The following is a 22,933-nucleotide window of genomic DNA, read 5'->3' on the forward strand; positions in this document are numbered from 1 at the left end:
GCGTTCATTCTCTAAAAGACCACACAGTAGCAGGACTGGGTCAGGCAGAAGCTGGGAGTGAAAAAAAAAGTCAAGAGAAAAAAAAAAAATCTTTCATTCCCTGGTCCATTACCCAAATGCCTTCAACAGCTTGGTTGATCCTGGCCAAAGCTAGGAGCCAGGAGGCAGGAATTCAATTCAGGTCTCCTACAGGGGTGGTGTTAGTTTTCTGTTTGTGTTTCAACAACCTGGCAAGTTCTAACAGGTGGGTATAAACAAGTGTTTGTACCCTCACTTGCTGTCTTCCAGGGTATAATGAGGAGGAAGATGGTATTGGGAGTGGAGCCAGGACTCGAACCCAGGCGCTTTGGTAGATATCGAATGCAGGTTTCCTGAATGGTGGTTTACCTGTTGCATCAAACTCCTACCAAAAGAAGATGATTCTCATTATGACAGTTTGCTGGAGAAAGAAGATCTTATGTGATTCACTAACAGTTGTTCATGAGAACAATGATGCTTTTGTGTTTATATTTCTAAGTGCTTTTAAAAAGTATTCCTTGGATCATACTGGTGAGGTAGCCTATATTATTCCCATTTTTGATAAGGAAAACAGAGGCCTCAGTTGTGTACTTAGTTCAGGACCACATAGTTATTTAATGGCCGACCCAGATTTCAAACACCTTTTTGCTCAGTTTCAATTAGGGATTTGTAAAGAATTGTTGTAGGATTGGAGAAGGAATGAACAGAGCTCAGTGCTCGTATTTTCTAATAAGAGCTGCTTTAAGGTATTTTAAGTAGAGCCAGAATTATAGAGAGGACTTTTTTTTTAAAGATTTATTTTATTTTTGTTGCAAAGTCAGATATATACAGAGAGGAGGAGAGACAGAAATATCCTCCATCTGATGATTCACTCCCTAAGTGACTGCAACAGCCGGTGCTGTGCTGATCCGAAGCCAGGAGCCCAAATCCTCTTCCGGGTCTCCCATGCGAGAGCAGGGTCCCAAGGTTTTGGGCCATCCCCGACCGCTTCCCCAGGCCATAAGCAGGGAGCTGGATGGGAGCTGGATGGGAAGCGGAGCTGCCGGAATTAGAACCGGTGCCCATATGGGATCCCGGCGCGTTTAAGGTGAGGACTTCAGCCACTAGGCCATGGCACTGGGCCCAAGACTTTTGCTTATATTGGAAAAAAAAACATGATGAAATCTTTCAGAAAATCAGAAGTTTTCATTGTTTCTACTTGTTATTTCCTCTTGCTTCCCCCCCACCCCTTTGCCACCTGACATTGAATGATTCTGATAAGCCTGTCAGTGTTAGCCAAACAAAATGCTAGTAAATTGTCTCATTTACAAATCATTCCTGGGGCTGGTGCCGTGGTGTAGTGGATAAAGCCACTTGCCTACAACACCTGCATTCCATATTGGCACTGGGTCAAGTTATGGCTGCTCCACTTCTGATCCAGCTGCCTGCTGATGTTCCTGGAAAAGCAGTGGATGATGAATGCCTGGTTCCCTGTCACCCATGTGGGAGACCCAGATGAGACTTGACTCCTGTGTTTGGTCTGGCCCTGCCCTGGTCATGACAATCATTTGCGAAATAAACCTGTAGAATGCAGATATTACTCTGTCCCTTCCTATCTTTTTCTGTAATGCTGGTTTTCAAATAAATAGTCTTTAAAAAAGAAAAAGAATGGCTGGGCACAATGGTTTAATTGTTAAGTCCTTACCTTGAAAGTGCTGGGATCTCAGGTAGGCACTGATTCACGTCCTAGCTGCTCCACTTCCCATTCAGCTCCCTGCTTGTGGCCTGGGAAAGCAGTCAGAGATGGCCCAAAGCCTTGGACCCTGCACCTGCGTGGGAGACCTGGAAGAAGCTGCTGGCTCTTGGATTCAGATTGGCTCAGCTCTGGCTGTTGCAGCTATTTGGGGAGTTAACCAGTGGAAGGAAGATCTTTGTCTCCTTTCCGTAAATCTGATCTGCCTTTCCAGTAAAAATAAATAAAATCTTTTTTTTTAAAAGCATGTTCCAATAGATCAAACTTCAGTTGAAATAAAATATTCTTAGTAGCACTTTTCATTGGAAGTAAGGTGTTGTGAGTGGCCTATTGAAAGTGGTTAACATTATTTTGGAACGTGAGATATTTAAAGCATTTGAAATTGTAGTACCACCTCACCCGATTTCTGGGTACTCGGGAGGAAATGGAGCTTCTGATTTAGCTCTGAATTGAGGTGAATGGTACTGTGACGTTACCTATGTTAACTTGTCCTTGTAATACTGAGAAGTAGAGATGTTAGCTTTGTTTTACAGCAGAGGTACCCCAGTATCACAGAGGTATAGCTTGTCAACACTGGAACCAAGAATCAAATTAGCTTTCTGATTCTAAGGACGTGGCCCTTTCCACAATATACTATTTTTAAATTGGTTCAAGACTAGGTCGAGCTAGGAACAGACTTAGAGATTCTCCCTTTATTGTGTTATTTTGTAAATGGATATAGATTCTGGGATTGGCCTGCCCTTCCTGGATTTAAATCTTAACCCTGCTATTTATTAACTGTGTGATGTAAGTAAGTTGTTTATCCTATGCATTCTTTAGTTTTATTATCTTTATTTATTTCAAAACATTTATTTGAGAGGCACAGAATCAGAGAGGGAAAGAGAGAAAGAAACAGAAATCTTCATCCACTAATTCACTTCCCAAAGGCCACAATTATCCAGAGCTGAGCCAGACCTAAGCCTGGAGCCAGGAACTCCATTCCAGGTGGCAGGGGCTCAAGCACTTGGGCCTTCGTTGGCTGCTTTTCCAGGCACATTAACAAGGAGCTGGATTGGAAGGAGAGCAGCCAGGATTTCAACTGGTACTCTGATGTGGGATGCTGATATTTCAAGAGGTGACTTCATTATCTGCTTAAATGGGATAATAGCAATACATCCAGGTTATTGGATGGTGATTGTGAGGTTTAAATGTTGAAGTGAAAGGTCTAGGGCTCTGTTGCCTCTGGCAACCAGCTGTACATGCTCCAGGAGTTACTTCATTAACATAAACTCAAGTAAAATTGAAATTCATGAATGACAAGATACTTAAAAAAAAAAAAAAAGGCCACCATCACCACCACAACCAACAACAAAAAACGGGGCCTGGCATGGTAGCCTTGAACGAGCCAGGATCCCATATGGGCACCGGTTCTAATCCCAGTGGCTCTGCTTCCCATCCAGCTCCCTGCTTGGCCTGGGGAAGCGGTCGAGGACGGTCCAAAGCCTTGGAACCCTGCACCCACGTGGGAGACCTGGAAGAAGCTCCTAGCTTTGAATTGGTGTAGCTCTGGCCGTTTTGGCCACTTGGGGAGTGAATCAGTGGACAGAAAGTCTGTCTCTGTCTCTCTATGTATCTGACTTTCCAATAAAGATAAAGAAATCTTAAAAAAAAAAAAAGGAATAGGAAGAAACAAGATTTTACATTAAAAAAAAACAAAACACCACTATCACTCAGAATTTCCAATGTTTTTTAAGAGCCCTCTGCCAGGAACCAGAAGTAGAGAACAAATATATATTTCTTATGTCACAGTTTCATGATCCACCCTTTGTCATTTGCAAAAGGAGTCAGATACAGATTCCTGACTTTTTTTTTTTTTTTCCCTGTAGAGGAATCAGGCTAGCATCTGCCAGTGGGTTCCAGTATGCAGCCAGTTGGTACCTGTGTTTCCTACTCAAAGACAGTGGAGCAGAACTCTGTCTGGCCTTTCCCAGGTAAAGTTTGCCATTTCCTTCTTGGTATGAAAACCTTAGTGTGTATGTGCAAATGTCATGTATTTATAGATTAGCCAACCAAATTGTGTGGAAAAACCTCCTGAGACCACTGTGGGTCTCTGATGCAAGCTCGGGATGGATTCCTGCAGGATAGTGTCTACGGCACTCTGCTGGCAGGAGAAAAGCTTTTACCAGATGACACATCAATCAGTCTCTGACTGAAGCACAAACCAACATAAAACTCTTTTCCTTCATACCTACTCAGGTTTTTGAAGGCAGCTTTCTGTAGGGACAGAGATAGCTTTATATGTGTGTTCCCCTTGTTAAGGAACTTTACTTTTTTGAGTCTTTGTGTCCTAATTTCTAAAATGAGAAAAACAAATAGTGTCTACAGGTCTCTCTTACAATTGAAATAGGGAATATGTAGATACTGGGCATAATGAGTATCTTTAGTAATTTGTAACGGTTATTTTTGCTGCCATTTTCATGCTACTTGGGCACATTTTCTATTCCCTGTATAAAGTGAAACTTAAAAAAAAAGTAAAATGACCTAAAAATACCTTTGGCAAGTTCCAACATCTCCCTTGGTCTTAGTTTCCTCATCGTTGAAATTAAAAGGTTGGACTGGAAGATCTTTGAGATTTCTTCCAGTTCAAGTGTTGTTATTATAAGTTACTCCTTAGTTCTTCAGTTGTCTTTTCTCCAAGCTAAACACCCTCAATTCATGTTAACCTTTCCACTAGGACCTTTTATTCATCCCTTTGATCATTCCTGCGGTTCTGTTTTGGACCACCTCCAGGTTGTCCTTCTCTTTGAAAAAAAAAAAAAAAATTAAAAGAGTCTACCTAGCTTTTATTGAATATTGATTTTATTTCCCAAATAGTTAAGCATTGAGACAGAATATAAATGAAGGACAAAGTGGGCTATGTCCTGCTAGAGCTTATCATTTTGTTTTTGCTTTTAATTTTTATTTGAGAGCTGTAGAGAGAAACAGAGACTGTTAGAAAGAGCTGCTATACCTAATGCCTGCATCAGGCAGGACTAGGCCAGGGCAAAAGCAAGGAGCTGAGAACTTAGTGCAGCTCTCCCCTGTGGGTAGCAGGGACCCAAGTACTTGAGCCCAAAGCTGCTGCCTCCCAGGGTGTGCATTAGCAGGAAGCTGGAATGGGAGCAGAGCTGACACTTGAACCTGGGAGATAGTTTATGTGGATTACAGGCATCCTGACTGGTATCTTAGCTGTTGAGGGCATCCATCCACTCCAAGTGTTTAGTTTTGCTGAAAGATCCATATATGTGTGTGTCTAAAATATAGTGTTCAAAAATTGTTTGAGTCCATCTCCATTTCTCTCTTGCTCATATCTGGGAGCTTCTGAGCTTTCAGAACCTTGTTAAAAAAAAGTAAGGGTGAAATATTATATTCCTTTTTCTTTTTTTTTTTAACCAACCTTCCTTCATCTCTCCCTCCCTTTCTCTCTCCTTTCTTGCTTTCTTCTTCCTTCCTTCCTTCCATGGAGTTACAAAGAAAGAGGAAGAATGGAGAGGGAAGATCCTCCATCCGCTGGTTCATTCCCCAAATGGCCACAACAGCTGGAGTTGGGCTGGTCTGAAACCAGGAGCCAGGAGCTTCTTCTTGGTCTCCCACATGGGTTCAGGAGCCCAAGGACTTGATCTTTCCCAGGTGTGTTAGCAGGGAGCTGGATTGGAAGTTAAGCAGATGGGGACTTGAACTGGTGCCCATACAAGATGCTGGCACTGCTGGTGCCAGCTTAACCCACCGTGCCTCAGTGCGATCCCCTTTTAGTGAGAGAAGAATTTATCATTGTAGTCTGGAACAGGTGTTTACCTGATTTATACATGATAGTTTACGAATCTCTTTCACATATATTATTTAATCGATTCTCAAACTAAATCCATGAGATAGAATTAGGGTGTTGTTAGCTTAGTCTTCTGTCTCTCTCTCTCTTTTTTGTTTGTTTTCTATTGACACTACACTAGGCTTCTTTACCTATGCCTTTTCGTTCTTCATTTTTCCCTATCTCTTCTTCCTGTATGCGATCTTTTCTGATGACCTCTCTTTTCCATTTGTAAATTTCTATTGTTTGCAATGCCTATTCCACATAGCTAAACATTTTTGTACAATTTTATGACTATTATAAATATCAAAAAGGCACAAATCCTAAGTGTATAGTCCAATGAATTATTACCAAGCGAGCATACTCAGCCTTCAGATCAAGAAATAGACGTTACCAGGACCACAGAAGCCTCTTTGATCTCCGTCTAGTCACTACTGCCAACCAAGAGGCTAACCACAGGCTTCACTGTGAATACCATAGATTAATTTGCCTTCTAAATATATGGTACCCAATCTTCTGTGAGTTTCTGTTTTCTTTCAACTTGTTTTAGAGATTTATCCATGTTGTTCTTTATAGTAGTAAATGTGTAATATTTTGTTACATGAAGGTATCTCGGTTAATTCATCCATTCTTCTGTGGATGGATGAATAATGTTTCTATTAACATTCTTGTACATACCATTTGAATGTAGGTGTATATTTCTGTTGGAGTTTGTTGCTAGAAATGGGATTATTCAGTTTCAACAGATACTGCTAAATGTTTCTCCAAAATGATGGTACCATTTTATACATGTGTATAAATTGTAGTTACCTGTACCTTTGTTTTGTTTCAGCTTGAAGTATAATATTTAGTTTTGTTTTTTCTATGTGGTCTTATTTATTTTATGATTCTTTTAAAAGGGATTTGGTATGTATCCCAAAACTTGACACAAGGAGTAACATGTCATGGCCATTTAATAGGGTGAAGCATGTGTGGCCTGTGTGTGGACAGGACAGGAAGGAATTAATGAGAAATAGAAATTGTGCAGGATGGGGCTGGTGCAGTGGCTTAACAGGCTAATCATCTGCCTGTTACACCAGCATCCCACATAAATGCCAGTTCTAGTCCATACTGCTCTACTTCTGATCCTGCTTCTTAACTATGGCCTGGGAAAGTGGATGACTCAAGTCCTTGGACCCTTTATCCACTTAGGAGATCCAGAAGAAGCTCCTGGCTCCCAGCTTTGGACCCGCCCCTCCCTGGCTGTTGCAGTCATTTGGGGGAACGAGCCAGTGGATGGAGGATCAGTCTCACTCTCGATCTTTCATTTTCTCTGTAATCTGCCTTTTAAATAAAAAGAAGTCTAAAAAATTGTGCAGGTGATAGGCTTTGTTTACTCAGCAGATATCCGAGTATTTCGCATGTGCAGCGTACTTCACTTGATTTTGGTAGTATAGATAGTTCTTACCCTTGATGTCTGTTTTTCATAGTGGCAGTAGAAAACATGCAAGTATAGAAATAAATATATAATGGTATATTATGATGGGAACCGTGAAGGGATGAACAGACTACTGTTATTGTAGAGCATAGTGAGGTGGCAAGAGCCTAAGTGGTAAGGTTAGGCTTCTTTAAAAAAAAAATCATGTTGGAATATTTTTCTCTTTTACAAAATGTTATTATTATTATTATTTTTTAAAGATTTATTTATTTTTATTACAAAGTCAGATATACAGAGAGGAAGAGAGACAGAGAGGAAGATCTTCCGTCCAATGATTCACTCCCCAAGTGAGCTGCAATAGCCAGTGCTGTGCTGATCCAAAGCCAGGAGCCAGGAACTTCCTCCAGGTCTCCCATGAGTGCACAGGGTCCGAAGGCCTTGGGCAGTCTTCGGCTGCTTTCCCAGGTCACAAGCAGGGAGCTGGATGGGAAGTGGAGCTGCCGGGATTAGAACTGGTGCCCATATGGGATCCCGGGGCTTTCAAGGCGAGGACTTTAGCTGCTAGGCCACGCCGCCGGGCCCAAATGTTATTATTATTTTAAGATTTGTTGTAGTATTATTGAAAAGTCAGAGACGATGATCTTCTGTCTGCTGATTCACTTGCCAAGTGGCTGAACCAACTCGAGCTGAGCTGATCTGTAGCCAGGAGCCTGGAGCCTCTTTCAGGTGTCCCATGCGGGTGCAGGGTCCCAAGGCTTTGGGCCATCCTTGGCTGCCTTCCCAGGCCACAAGCCAGAAGCTGGATGGGAAGCAGGATGGCTGGGACACGAACTGGCGCCTATATGGAATCCTGGCGCATTCAAGGCAAGGACTTTAGCCACTAGGCTACTGCGCCAGGCCCAAAATGTTATTAGTATTTAAATAAATGAAAAATTGAAGTCTTCAGGGGTTAGGTGAATCCTTTTGTGGAGCAAGGTGAAATGTTAATTATATAAAAAAAGGCAAATATGTATTTATAGATGTGTGTATGTGTGTGTGAAAACTAGATTTTGGCCTTAGAAGTGGATATTTGTTTTGTTGTTGTTGTTTTGTTTTGTTCTGTCTTTTGTTTTTTGGTTTTTGTTTTGGCAGTTGAATGTAGTGTGAAATGTCAACTCATGATAATGGAAGAGTAAAAATATGTAACGGTTATTTCTTCTGGAGTTACAGGGACACAGAATGTTCATGTAGCTGAAGAGAATTTAGTCCAAAGCATGTCATCTTGTTGTGTTCTTTGAATTAGTTTACATGCTTGGTGTTCCAGGTGACCCATTACACAGATGTGTATAACGTGGATGTTCTGTGTCTAGGTTGTCTCTGTGTTTTACAAAGACTACTTGATACTCAGGAATTAAAGCATAATTTTAATGTCCTTGAGACTGACCAGGAGAATCCTGGTAAATTTTTTTGAATGAATATTTTATTTAGAGAGACAGAGAATCTGGTGGTTCACTTCCCAGTGCCTGCCAAAGCCAGGACTTTGAAATTTCATCCAGTTTTCTCACATGGGTGGCATGTACTCAGTTACTCGACCCGTTCTCTGTTGCCTTCCAGGATAAACTTGAGCAGGATTAGCTAGATTAGAAAGACAAGGAATCAGGCCAAACCAGGCACTGGATGTGGGGTGTAGGTGTCCCAAGTGGAGGACTAATGGGCTGTGCTACAGTGCTCTATTCTGACGACTCTTTAATACTGTGACTTGGGAAGAAATGTAAATAGTATTGTTTTAGAGTTAGAAAATATATTTTTTTCTTTGTTAGAATTAGAAGAAAAAAATCGTACTTATTGCATGTGTTTCTTTTCTTGAAATAAATCAGAATTAAAGGGGTCCTTCCCCACCCCCTTTTTTGTTACGAAGATAATGTAGTATTTATTTTTGATAATGTAATATTTTTGATAGTTTAGGAACCAGATTTTAAATTCATAAAATAAGTAATTTCTGTTTTTTTTTCTGGTCAAAGTTTAACCTATAATTTTATGTATATGAGTATTTAAAAATTTTTAAAATATTTTTCTCTTTTAAGATTTATTTTTGTTTTTATTACAAAGTCAGATATACAGAGAGGAGGAAAGACAGGAAGATCTTCCGTCCGATGATTCACTTTCTAAGTGACGGCAATGGCTGGTGCTGTGCCAATCCGAAGCCAGGAGCCAGAAACTTCCTCCAGGTCTCCCACGTGGGTGTAGGGTCCCAAAGCATTGGACCGTCCTCGACTGCTTTCCCAGGCCACAAGCAGGGAGCTGGATGGGAAGTGGAGCTGCCGGGATTAGAACTGGTACCTATATGGGATCCCAGCGCGTTCAAGGCGAGGACTTTAGCCGCTAGGCCATGCCACTTGGCCCTGTCTGCAATAACTTTAATGAGTGACTACTACTTTGCCAAATTGCTTTTTAATACATTGTGAACAAGAGGAGGCAGTTGTGATTAGAGCAGTGATGATAATAACGATGAGGTTGATTGAGAAATTGTGCTGTGAATCGAGTAACTACTTTGTGAGAAATATTTTTCCATATACTATATCCTTTATTCCTCATTACTCCTAAGGTTCAGGAAGGTACCTTTGCCCACTGAGTTTGGCAGAAGAGATTTTAAATTTAAAATTGATGAGGTCTGTTTTTTCTTTTCTTCCTCCATGTATTGCCAGTACTTAATAGGTATTACTACAGTTCTATTTTTCTTTTTAAAGGTTTATTTATTTTTCTTGTTGAAAAGGCAAATTTACAGAGAGAAAAATAAAGATCTTCCATGCACTGGTTCACTATTCAAGTTGCCGCCATGGCTGTTGAGCCGATCCAAAGTTAGGAACGAGGATTTTCTTCTGGGTCTCTCATGCATCGGTGCAGGGTCCCAAAACTTTGAGCCATCCTCTACTGCTTTCCCAGGCCACAAGCAGGGAGTTGGATGGGAAGTGGAACTGCTGGACATGAACCGGTGCCCATATGGAATCCTGGCACTTGCAAGGCAGGGACTTAGCCACTGAGTCATTGCACTGGGCCCACTACAGTTCTAAATCCTAGATTTTTCTAAAACTTTATTCTAGATATATTGGATCCGATTCTTATATATTTAAGTGATTAGAATATTTCTTGAGCATGGGCATGTATAGACACCATTCATGGTGCTTACTTTGGATCCTCTTGGTGATCACATCATCAGAAATTGGCTAAGCAAGGTTGGATAAATTCTGTTGTTTTCACTTTGCACAGATTAGCTCTCCAAATGAATATGCGGTGTGACTACATTTGTTTGTTTGTTTTCCAGCACGCTCAGATGAGCCAGTCCCGAGGGTGTGATGGCTCAGTGCAGATTCCTGGAATGCATATACAACTGAGTAGAAAGTATCACACCACAAATAAGGTGAGAATTATTCTTGTTTTCTATGTTTGTAGTGTGCTTTCACACAGATGTTCTTTGTGTCTAAACAAAATCGCTAATGAGATAGGTAAAGCGGGGAGTTTGAGGGAATAGGTGAGGCACATTGAGGTGATGTGACATGGTTCAGGTACAGGGAAGAAAGTGACTCGCTGATTGGATTTTCTCCCTTTCCCATTCCCCAGCCTCTGAGCCTTGTCACCTGTCTCTCTCTCGCTCTCTCTTTTTTTTAAAGATTTATTTTATTTTTATTGGAAAGGCACATATACAGAGAGGAAGAGAGAGAGGAAGATCTTCCATCCACTGATTCACTCCCGAAGTAGCAGCAACAGCCAGAGCTGCGCCTATCCGAAGCAAGGAGCCAGGATCTCCTTCCAGGTCTCCCATGTGGATGAAGGGTCCCAAGGCTTTGGGCCGTCCTTGACTGCATTCCCAGGCTACAAGCAGAGGGCTGGATGGGAAATGGGGCTGCTGTATCATAACTGGCAGCCATATGGGATCCCGGCATGTGCAAGGTAAGGACTTTAGCCTCTGGGCTACTGTGCCGGGCCCGTCCTCTCTTTTTTTGCACTGTAGTGCCTTGCCTAGAAAACATTTTGGGGTCCTGGCATGATAGCGTAGTGGTTAAAGTCCTTGCCTTGCACATGCCTGGAACCTGTATGGGCGCCAGTTCTAATCCCAGCGGCCCCGCTTCCCATCCAGCTCCCTGCTTGTGGCCTGGGAAAGCAGTCAAGGACGGTCCAAAGCTTTGGACTTCGCACCAGATGGAAGATCTTCCTGTCTGTGTCTCCTCCTCTCTGTATATCCGCCTTTCCAATAAAAATAAATCTAAAAAAAAAAGAAAAGAAAACACTTTAGGGAAGTTTTTGAGTTTTTTTATATATTTTATTTATGTAAGGTTTATTTTCGTAAGAAAAGCAAACCCACAGAAAAAGGAAAAGATACAGAGGAAAAGGTCTTCTGTCTACTGGTTCACTCCCTAAGTGTCCTCAATGTCTGGAGCTGAATCAATCTGAAGCCAGAAGGCAAGAACTTTCTCCTGGTATCCCATATGGATACAGGGTCCCAAGGTTTTGGGCTATCTTCTACTTTCCCAGGCCACAAGCAAGGAGCTGGATGGGAAGTGGAGCAGCCGGGACATGACCCAGAGCCAATATGAGAAGCCATACTTGGAGCTACAGGGGTAACCAGTTGAACCATGCTCCAGGCCTGTGAGTTTCTTATTTTTATTTTTTTTAAGATTTTATTTATTTTTATTGGAAAGGCAGATTTCCAGAGAGGAGGAGAGACAGAGAGGAAGATCTTCCGTCTGATGATTCACTCCCCAAGTGGTTGCAATGGCTGGTGCTGTGCCAGGAGCCAGGAACTTCCTCCAGGTCTCCAATGTGGATGCAGATTCCAAAGCTTTGGCCGTCCTTGACTGCTTTCCCAGGCTACAGGCAGGGAGCTGGATGGGAAGTGGGGCTGCTGGAATTAGATATGGGATCCTGGCGTGTTTAAGGAGAGGACTTTAGCCGCTAGGCCAATATGCTGGGCTGGGATTCCATATGGGTGCCGGTTTGGGTTCTGGCTGCTGTACTTCCTATTTACCTCCTTGTTTGTGGCCTGGGAAGGCACTAGAGTATGGCCCGAAGCATTGGGACCCTGTTCTGGTGCAATAGACTTGGAATAAGCTCCTAGCTCTTGGCTTCAGTTAGGCCCAGTTTGGCCACTGCAGCCATTAGGGGAGCAAACTAGTAGAAGGGAGGTCTGTCTTTCTGTTTCCTCTTCTCTCTGTAACTCTGATAAAAATAAATACATTTTAAAAGCAAAATAAACGGAATAGTTTTTTGGTTGTTCACTTCCCAATTATAGTCTTCTGTAGTCATTCTTAATGTAGATTGTGTTAAAATTAATTACACAGAGAACATTAGGATTTAAAAATATTTAATCAGTTCTAGCGTTGATTGATATTATTCATATATGTATTTTATTGATTATGGTTTTGAATAACTTTTTAACAAAGATTTACTTATTTGTTTGAAAGATGCTGGGGGCTGGGGAGAGAAAGCAGTGACCTCAGTGGCCGGGCTGGCTCAGAAACTCCATCTGGATCTTTGCAGGTGGCAGAGGCTTAAGCACTTGGGCCCTCTCCCGCTGTTTTCCCAGGTCACAAGCAGGGAGCTAGATAGGAAGTGGAACAGAAACTGGCAGCTATATTGGGGAGGCTGGCACACCACATTGGCTGTCTAAGTAAACATTTTTAGAAAAAGTTTTAAAAATTGTGGGTGGAAAAAGAAAATCTAAGTAGTGAAAATGCCCTCATATCTAATGGGGAACAAAAACATTGTATTAAATTATTTTTTCTTCAACTAATTTTGGTTTCCTTTTCCTTGGTTAAATAGCTTCCTGCTACAAAGGATTCATCCCAACCGGATGAAGAGAAAGTTGGTGCCTTTACAAAGATAATCGAAGCTATGGGATTCACAGGACCTTTGAAATATAGTAAATGGGTAAATTTATTGTTTTTTTTTTTTTTTCTTTTGTCTTTGTCTTTATTGCTTTTAAGCTTTTTGAAGCAACTCCTTTGTTAATGTGGAATTGATATTTCATATTTTGTATTTCTGGGAACTTCAAAGTGTATTACCTAGGGCTGGCACCTTGGCATAGTGAGGGAAGCTTCTGGCTGCAGTACGAAAATATCACATGGGTGCCAATTTGAGTCCTGGCTTCTTGACTTCTTATCCAACTTCTTGCTAATTTGCCTGGGAAAGCAGCAGAGGAAGATTTAAGTCTTTGGGCCACTTCATCCATTTGGGAGACCTGGAGAAAGCCTCTGGCTCCTGGCATTGGACTGGTGTGCTGTCGCCATTATTGCCATGTGGGGAGTGAACCAGCAGATGTAAAGTTTCTTCCTCTTTTCTTATGTCTGTCCTTCTCTCTTTCCTTCTTTCTCTCTCTCTTTTTTAAGATTATTTATTTTTATTGGAAAGTCAGATTTAAAGAGAGAAGGAGATACAGAGACAAAGCTCTTGCCTCTGCTGGTTCACTCTCAGGAGCTTCTCCAGGTCTCCATGCGGATACAGGCTCCTAAGGCTTTGGGTTGTCCTCAATTGCTTTCCCAAGCTACAGGCAGGAAGTTAGAAGGGAAGTAGAGGGCCCAGTGTGATGGCCTAGTGGCTGAAGTCATCGCCTTGAATGCGCCAGGATCCCATATGGGTGCCAGTTCTAATCCGTGCGGCCCCACTTCCCATCCAGCTCCCTGCGTGTGGCCTGGGAAGGCAGTTGAGGATGGCCCAAAACCTTGGGACCTTGCACCTGTGTTGGAGTCCCAGAAGAGCTCCTGACTCCTGGCTTCAGATCGGTACAGCGCTGGCTGTTGTGGTCACTTGGGGAGTGAACCATCAGACAGAAGATCTTCCTCTTTGTCTCATCTTTGTATATCTAACTTTGCAATAAAAAAATAAAAATAAATCTTTTTTATAAAAAGAGAGGAGGAGAGACAAAGAGGAATATCTTCCTGCTGATTCAGTCCCTAATTGGCTGCAGTGGCTAGAGCTGAGCCCATCCAAAGCCAGGAACCAGGAATTTCTTCCGGATCTCCCACGTTGGTACAGAGACAGTCCCAAGCCTTTGGGCCATCCTCAATTACTTTCCAAGGCGACAAGTAGGGAGCTGGATGGGAAGCGGGGCTGTCAGGAATAGAATTGGCGTCTGTATGGGTTCCTGGCGCCTGCAAGTCGAGGACTCTAGCCACTAGGCCACCGCGCCAAGCCCTGTTGGTATATTTGGTAGTGTTCTTAACCAGAATCTCTCTTCTTGTTTAACAAAGAGATGATGATTATAATATTTGGATTTGAATACTTAAAATATTTTTTTAAAGTTTTTTTGAGTGTATTTTGTTTGAAAGTTACAAGTTGAAAGATAAATGAGAACAGGAAGATTAATTAATTGATAAAATTAATTTTGTCATTTTTAGGTTGCACTTGCCTGCTACTGTATACTTGTTCTGGTCTGTTCTGTTCTGATTCCAGAGGGGAAATTGGCAAGCATTAAGGATTCCTAAATCATTAGGAAAATTCCTTTATTCTTTTAGCTTAAGTTAACCTCCAATGTATCTTTATCCCTGTTGTGAATCTCAACTGAATCTCTAAAGATTGCATGTTATAAATCTGTCATGATGTGGCAGTATCTACTTTCTCTGATCTTCATTTTAAAATTTATGACATCAAAACATCAAAGTGTGTAGGATGGTTTAGATGGAGGAATGTAACTTAGCTTCATTATGAAATACCGACTGCTTTTCAACAGTGTTGCCTCAGAAAGCTATGACTAAACTCATGTATTGTACCAGCAAAATCCTTTGTTTTGTGTTTTCACATGTATTTGATTTGGGAAGTACAGTGCCTGCTTGTCTTTCACGTCTGCAGTATCAATTTCTTCTCTCTCTTTTTCCTTAAGATTTATTTACTTGAAAGGCAAAGTTACACAGAGATATCTGATCCACTGGTTCATTCCCCAGATGGCTGTAATTGGACAGGGCTGAGACAGGTTAAAGCCAAGAGAGTGGAACTCCATCATGGTCCCCTGTATGGGAGTCAGGGAACCAAATACTGGACCATCACTACCACCTTTCTCAGGTGCAATAGCACAGAGCTTAATTAGAAGCGGAACATGGGGGAACTGGCACAGTGGTTCAACACATTAATCCTTTACCTAAAAGCACTGCCATGCCATATGGGTGCAGATTTGTGTTCTGGCTAATTTGCTTCCTGTCCAGCTGCCTGCTTTTGGTCTGGGAAAAGAAGAGGGAGTGGGGTAGGATGGCCCAAGTCTTTGGGACTGTGTACCCATGTTGGGGACCCAGAGAAAGCTTCTGGCTTCTGGCTTCAGATTAGCTCAGTTCCAGCTGTTGTAGTCATTTGGTGAGCGAACCAGCAGATGGAAGATCTCTCTCTTTCTCTGTATCTCTCCTTTTCTCTGTAAATCTGTCCTTCCAATAAAAGTAAGATAATCCTAAAAAAAAAAAAAAAAGGAAGAAGAAGAAGAAGAAAGGAAGTGAACAGGATCGGGCATAGTAAGCTAAGCCTCCGTCTGTGGCAACAGTATCCCATGTGGATGCTGGTTCAATTCCTGATTGCTTCATTTCCCATCCAACTCCCTGCTTATGGTCTGGTAAAGTAGCGGAGGATCGTCCAGGCCTTAAGCCACTGAACCCACTGTGGGAAACTTGAAATAAGTTCCTGGTTCCTGGCTTTGGATCATATTGATTTAGCTCTGACCATTGTGACCATTTGGAGAGTGGACCAGTGGATGAAAGATCTGTCTGTCTGTCCTTCTTTCTGTAATTCTGCTTTGAAAAAAAAATTACAGCAGCTGGGACAGGTGGTGGCTTAACTCACTGAGTCACAGCACCAGCTCCCTTCTTTAATGTTTTCAGTTGTATTTCTCATGTTTCTTTTAGAATCTTACATTAAATTTTCAAAAAAGATGTATTTATTTTAGGGCCCGGAGGCGTGGCCTAGCGGCTAAAGTCCTCACCTTGAACACCCCGGGATCCCATATGGGCACCAGTTCTAATCCCGGCAGCTCCACTTCCCATCCAGCTCCCTGCTTGTGGCCTGGGAAAGCAGTCGAGGACGGCCCAAAGCCTTGGGACCCTGCATCCATGTGGGAGACCTGGAAGAGGTTCCTGGTTCCCGGCTTCGGAACGGCATGCACCAACCATTGTGGCTCACTTGGGGAGTGAGTCATTGGACGGAAGATCTTCCTCTCTGTCTCTCCTCCTCTCTGTATATCTGACTTTGTAATAAAAATAAATAAATCTTTAAGATGTATTTATTTTAAAAGACTGAGGTAATGAGAGTGAGGAAGAGACATATCTTCCATCCACTGGTTTACTCCCAAATGGCTGTAATGACCAGGATAATGTCAAGCCTGAACCCTGAACCTGATAACCTATCTGCATCTCCCATGTCAATGGCAGGGGCCCAAGTTCTTAGTCTTTTTTCCACTGTTTTCTCAATTCTGATGCTCATATGGGATATCCGTGTCATAGATGGTGCCTTAACCCATATACCACAATGCTGGCTCTCATACTTAGAATTTTTTTTAAAAAATCATTTATTTTTATTGGAAAGTCAGATTTACAGAGGGAAGAAGAAGCAGAGAGACAGATATTCCATCTGCTGGGTCACTCCCCACGTGACCACAATGTCTGGAATTGAGCTGATCCGAAGCCAGGAACTGGGAGGTTTTTCCAGGTCTCCCACATGAATGCAGGGTCCCACGGCTTAGTGCCCTTCCACTGCTTTCCCAGGCCACAAGCAGGGAGCTAGAAGGAAAATGGAGCAGCTGGGACATGAACCAGTGCCATATGGGATCCCGGCAAATGCAAGGAGAGGGCTTTGGCCAGTAGGATACCACAGCAGACCCTCATACTTAAAATTTTAAGTGTAGCTTTTTCTTGACCTATTTGAATAGTCTCATATAGTGGTTTCTTTTAAATTATTATTTTATATAGCAATTCTGAGTAAGACATTTTGTATGGTAATGTCGGGATAGTATTTACAAGATTTAATCACATGCCATAGAATAGGTAGCTTCCATGTTAGCATTATGCCAAAAAATTATTCCTGGCCAGACAAGTAGTTAAGAAATGTAATCACAGATGTGCGGTGTGTTTTGTGAAGACCTAAAAAAACTGCGTTGAATATATGTTTGAATAAATAGGGATGCTTGGGTTGGACTAAAGAAGACTTGATAGGTCTTTTCAGGTATTTGAAGATCAAATATTTTAAAAATAAAATAGAGAGCAAGACTTAACCTGAGGTTCTGCAGTAGACACAATAATGTTTAATGAATGTTACATGAAGCAGATGTTAAGTTCAATAAAAGAAAAAAATCTAACAACAAGAATTGTCCTCCAGTGGGATAGGTAGACTTACAAGGTAACATTGGTCTTGCTTCAACAGGGGCCCAGATGGTTGACCATGAGTCAAGAATGTGGTAGAAAGAATCCCAGCACAAAGTATGAGCAGGAGGTTCAAATGACTGAAAAGCCCCTTCTAGCTCTCCCACAGCTTTTACCACAAGCCTTTTACTAGGTTTGGTTTTTCATCTATAGGATGGGACAAAAGATATGGAGACCAGGTTTCCATTTCCTAAAGCCCTCTTAGAGGCTTCTGTGCTAGTTAGAGGGGTAACACAGTCCTCCTAGGTTAGATGAAGTAAACTTGAAACCGTCTGAAGCACAGAGCATCTTGTGTTGACTGGGTAGAGTTAGTTCACCCACCTCCTTAACTTATATGAACAACACTTGATTATTTTTTCTTTCTCTTTCCAAAAAGATTTATTTATTTTTATTGGAAGGCAAATTTACAAAGAGAAGGAGAGACAGAGAAGGATCTTGTATCTTCTGGTTCATTCCTCAAGTGGCCACAACGGCTGGGACCAATTTGAAGCCAGGAACTTCTGGGTTTCCCACGCAGGTGCAGGGTCCCAAGGCATTAGGCCATCCTCCACTGTTTTTCGGGCCATAATAGGGAGCTAGATGGGAAGTGGAGCAGCCGGGACGTGAACCAGTGTCCAGGTGGGATGCCGGCACTTGGAAGTGGACAATTATTAGCTTGTTGAGCCAATGTGCTGGCCCCAGCACTTGATTCTTAAAGAGGTTCTTTCCTTCAGTTGTTGTTTTCAGTCACTCGGTGATGGTCTTAACGGACTTGCTTTAGAGATTTGTCCAGGAAAATAGCTCACCCAAGTATAAAGGCTTGGCTTTGCTGCAGGAAAAGTGAAGAACTGTAAAATGCTCCTGGTGCCACATTGTGAGCACTGTATAAATACACCGGCCAAGCTGGTGACGTTGTCATTACTTGAAGTGAAAGCTTTTTACAAATGTGTGGGAGAAAACATTTTTCTCAAGGAAGGATTTGGGCCTTGAAAGCATTCAGAGATTTATATATTGGTACTGAAGGAAACTACAAGGATTATTAGATGTCCTAAATTCTGTGTCTCACAGATAGAAACTGTACCGTCGTATTCATAGTGTTATTAATGATATTGTTAGGATAACATCAATTTGATGTAGGTGCAAACTAGTGTGGTCTATGGTTAAATACTTCCCAGAACTGTACATATTGACAAGGTTAAACAGGTTTTTTTTTTTTTTTTTTGGTCTGCTGTGGGTTGAATGATATTGATTGAATCAAATTTATATTCTGGAATGAATTGATGAGTCCAATGAGTCAAAAAAATATTTGAGAGAGAACACTCTTCCATCTGCTGGCTCACTCCCTCAAAATATACAGGTAGGGTTGGGGTGGGCTGAGGCCAGAAACCTGGAACTTCATTCAGATCTCCAGTGTGGGCGGCAGGAACCCAAATACTTGTTCCTTCATCTGTTCCCTTGCCAAGCACATTAGTAGAAAGCTGCATTGGAAGGGGAGTAAACCTGATTTCAATATGGGTTGCAGGCATCCTAAGTGACACCTTAACCCACTGTATGGCACAATTTCCACTGTATTGTCCACTGATATTGGATATTGGTGTCCCAAGTAGTGTCTCAATCATTGTGCCAAAAGACTGCTGCTTCTTCATTTTTCTTGTTTTTATCCTTGATCATTCTGGCTAAGGTTTGTGTTTTCTTGATGTTTTTATTTGTGTATTTTTAAATATTTATTTGTTTTATTTGAAAGAAGAAAGACAGAGATCTCCTATTTGTTAGTTCACTCCCCGGCTACCTGTATCAGCCAGGGCCGGGACAGGCCAAACCAGGAGCTGGGAGATCAGTCTGGGTCTCCCACAGCTGCTAATTTAGCCCATACCTGCTGCCTCTCAGGGAGGGCATAGCAGGAAGCTGGAGCTCTGAGCAGGTCAGGACCAGAACTGAGGCACTGTGACGTGGGAAGTGGGTATCCACCATGAAATCTTGACCTCTCTACCAAACACTTCTCTCATTGATGTATTTTTTGAAAAGATTTATTTATTTTTATTGGAAAGTCAGATTTACAGAGAGGAGAGACAGAGAGAAAGTATTTCCATCTGATGATTCACTCCCCGAGTGGTTGCAACGGCCAGAACTGAGCTGATCTGAAGCCAGGAGCCTCTTCTGGGTCTCCCATGTGGGTGCAGGGTCCCAAGGCTTTGGAACGTCTTTGACTCTTTCCCAGGCCACAAACAGGGAGCTGGCAGGGAAATGGGGCTACCAGGATTAGAGCCAGTGCCCACATGCGGTTCCACTAGGCTGTGGGGCTGGGCCCCCTCTCATTGATAATTTTAAAAGGCTAAGTATAAGTAGATTTGGCTTCATTGATGTATCATTTTTCTCTTTTCAGTTTTTTTCTTCATTATTCTTTTTTTTTTTTCCTTAAAGATTTGTTTTATATATTTGAGTGAAAGAGAGAAATGGGGACAGAGGTCTTTTATCTACGGTTCACTACCTTAATGAGCACAGTGGCTGGGGCTGGTCAGGCCATAACCAGAAGCCAGGAGCTTCATCCAGACCTCCCACATGGGCAGGAGCCCCAGACACTTGGGACATCTTTTGCTTCTTTTCTGGTGCATTAGTAGGAGCTGGATGAGAATGGGATCAGTGGAAACTTAAACCAGCACACTGATGTGGGATGATGACATCAGAGGGGACAGTTCACTGTGCCACAATGCTAGCTCACTTTTAGGTTTAATTTGCCTCATGTTTTGTAATGTTTTACTGTGGATTTTGTTTAAATGTGGGTTTTGAATGTTTATTTACAGAGAAGTATATCTGATCTCCATTTATTATATGTTCTATTTTATCTTGCATGAACATTAGTTTAAAACATTGAAAATGTGACAGAGCTCAAATTAGCAATTGAAAAAAGTCTTAATTACAGTCAGAGATGTAATCCTTGTTTAATTTATCATATTTCTGCCAATCAGCAAGATTGGTGGTTTAACAGTAGGGAGTATAGAAAATCATTAGCAGAGTCCAGCATTGTGGCTTAGTGTATTAAGCCACTGCCTGTAACACTGGTATCTTATGTGGGTGCTGCTGCAAGTTCTGATCCAGCTCCCTGCTAGTGTGCCTGGGAGCGCAGTGTAGGATAGCCCAAGTGATTGGGTCCCTTTTATGTGTGAGATTTGGGTGAAGCTCCTGGTTTCTGGCTTTGGCCTGATCCACCTTCAGCCGTTGGAGCAGTTTGGGGAGTGAACCAGAGATGTTTGTCCATATCTCTCTGTCATTCTAACTTTCAAATAAATAAATAAATAAATAAATAAATTTTTAGAAAGTGTGAATTTCATAGAGTATCGCTTTTAGTTTACCTTGGTGATCGTACATATTTTAAATTTGCCCTATAAATTCCTCATTGACTTTTCTTTAGTTTCATTTGAATCTATGCAAGTTATAAAACTAAAGACAATGTAAGTGGAAAAACACCGTTTCTACAAACCCCCATCCCTGAAAGAGTTAATAAGTAGTGTTATCTGAGGCTCAGCACGATGCCTCAATTGACTAATCTACCTCCCCCCCTAAACTCTGGAATGCAATATGGGTGCCGATTTGTGTCCCTGCTGCTCAGCTTCCCTTCCAGCTCCCTGCTTATGGCCTTGGTAAACAGTGGAGGACGGCCCAAGTCCTTACCACTCAGCACCCATGTGGGAGACTCAAAAGAAGCTCCTGGGCCTGGCGGCATGGCCTAGCGGCTAAAGTCCTCACCTTGAACGCCCGGGATCCCACATGGGCGCCGGTTCTAATCCTGGCAGCTCCACTTCCCATCCAGCTCCCTGCTTGTGGCCTGGGAAAGCAGTCGAGGACGGCCCAATGCATTGGGACCCTGCACCCACGTGGGAGACCCGGAGGAGGTTCCTGGTTCCCGGTATCGGATCGGCGCGTACCGGCCCGTTGTGGCTCACTTGGGGAGTGAATCATCAGACGGAAGATCTTCCTCTCTGTCTCTCCTCCTCTCTGTATATCTGACTTTGTAATAAAAATAAATCTTTAAAAAAAAAAAAAAGAAGAAGCTCCTGGCTCCTGGCTTTGGATAGGCTCAGCTTTGACCAGTGCATCCATTTGGGGAGTGAACCACTGGATGGAAGATCTTCTCTCTGTCTCTCCTTCTCTATAAATCTGCCTTACTGATAAAAGTAAATAGTAGCATCTCTGAGGGAAAAACAGAGGCTTGTTTTTTTTACCCCCTCTTTGGTTGGATGAATGGCTAGTTATTTTAATAAGGCTTTCAGATTATAAAGAATTAATGTGGATCATGCTGAACAGTGAGGTTGAGACTCAAATGAGTTGAAATTAAGGGAGAGTTTGAATTATGGGATTTTATTTTATTTATTTGAAAGAGAATGTTGGAGGTTTAGGGATGAGAGAAGTCTTCCATCTGCTGGTTCATTCCCCAAATGGCTACAACAGCTGCAATGGCTGCAACTGGATGAGCCTGTGGCCAGGAACCTGGCACTCTTATCCCGGTCTCACATGTGGGTAGCAGAGATCCAAGCACTTGGGCCCTTTTCTGCTGCCCTTCTTAGATGTGTTAACAGGGAGCTGGATCAGAAGTGGAGCAGCTGAGATTGTACTGACTCAGGTATGATTTGTTGGCACTGTAAGGATTTAGGCTCTTTTGTAAGATTGATTAGAAAAGCAGGACTTCAGAGAAAGAGAAGGAGGGATGGAGAGAGAGAGAGAGAGAGAGAGAGACATCCCTCTCTCTTTCCCTGCCTGTGGGTTCATTGCTGAAGTGGCTACAGCAAGGGGCACTGTGCCAGGCTGTAGCCAGGAGTGGAAACACCATCCTGGTCTCCTATGTGGATGACAGGGTCCCAAGTTCTTGGGCTGTCTTCTGCTGCCGTCCTAGTCTCTACAGGAAGCGGAGTGTCTGGATTAAGCTGTGCTCCAGTGTAGGGTGCTGGCATTTCAAGTGACACCTTAGCCCTTGGTTGTACAACAGCCCCTGGGAAAACCTTTTGCTATTTTTGTACTCAGATTCTAAAATGTGAAGTCAGTGTGATTGACTAGCTTTAAGAAAAAGAAACAAACCTGTATGTTTCAATTTCCTGGAGGCTGTTTTGACCCTTCATTATAGTTAAAGAAATGGAAGCTTTGTGACTCACGTCTAATAGCAGTAGAACATCCTCTTGGTCACGTCTCGAGTTTATTTTTCTTCCTTCTGTCTAGAAGATTAAGATTGCAGCTCTGCGCATGTACACTAGCTGTGTGGAGAAAACTGACTTCGAGGAGTTCTTTCTAAGTAAGTTGCTCTTTAATCATTCTCAAAAGGGAAATGAATCTACTTGTCATTTTTATGGTGATTTTAATAGGAAATATACTCTCCTGCACAAAATAATGTAACCCAAGCTATTTTCAAAAGAATAAGCAAATAGACCCTTATAATGAAAACATCTTAATAAATTTCTAAAAGCCAGACTTAAAATTTGACTGGTAATCTGACATTATTATCCCCCTTGTTCACCTCTTTTTACGTAAGTACCCACGGTAAATGTATGCCGTTTTGCCTTCTGCATGTTTTATTTATCATTTGGACATTGACTTTCTTTTTTTTTGTTAAA

At 42.2% G+C, this 22,933-nt stretch overlaps 1 protein-coding gene across 2 annotated transcripts in view; it reads left to right on the forward strand.

Annotated features, from left to right (window-relative positions):
* The window catches only part of LOC101530110 (ubiquinol-cytochrome-c reductase complex assembly factor 1), a 93,145-nt gene that overhangs the window by 5,984 nt on the left and 64,228 nt on the right, over positions 1–22,933 (forward strand). For both annotated transcript variants that reach the window (XM_004585758.3, XM_058679337.1), the window contains exons 2-5: positions 3,616–3,720; positions 10,292–10,387; positions 12,787–12,894; positions 22,542–22,614. In XM_004585758.3, coding sequence (XP_004585815.2) covers positions 3,616–3,720; positions 10,292–10,387; positions 12,787–12,894; positions 22,542–22,614 — 382 coding nt within the window. The remainder of the gene's footprint in view (positions 1–3,615; positions 3,721–10,291; positions 10,388–12,786; positions 12,895–22,541; positions 22,615–22,933) is intronic.

Source organism: Ochotona princeps, chromosome 22 (assembly GCF_030435755.1).
Source record: "Ochotona princeps isolate mOchPri1 chromosome 22, mOchPri1.hap1, whole genome shotgun sequence".
NCBI lineage: Eukaryota > Metazoa > Chordata > Mammalia > Lagomorpha > Ochotonidae > Ochotona > Ochotona princeps.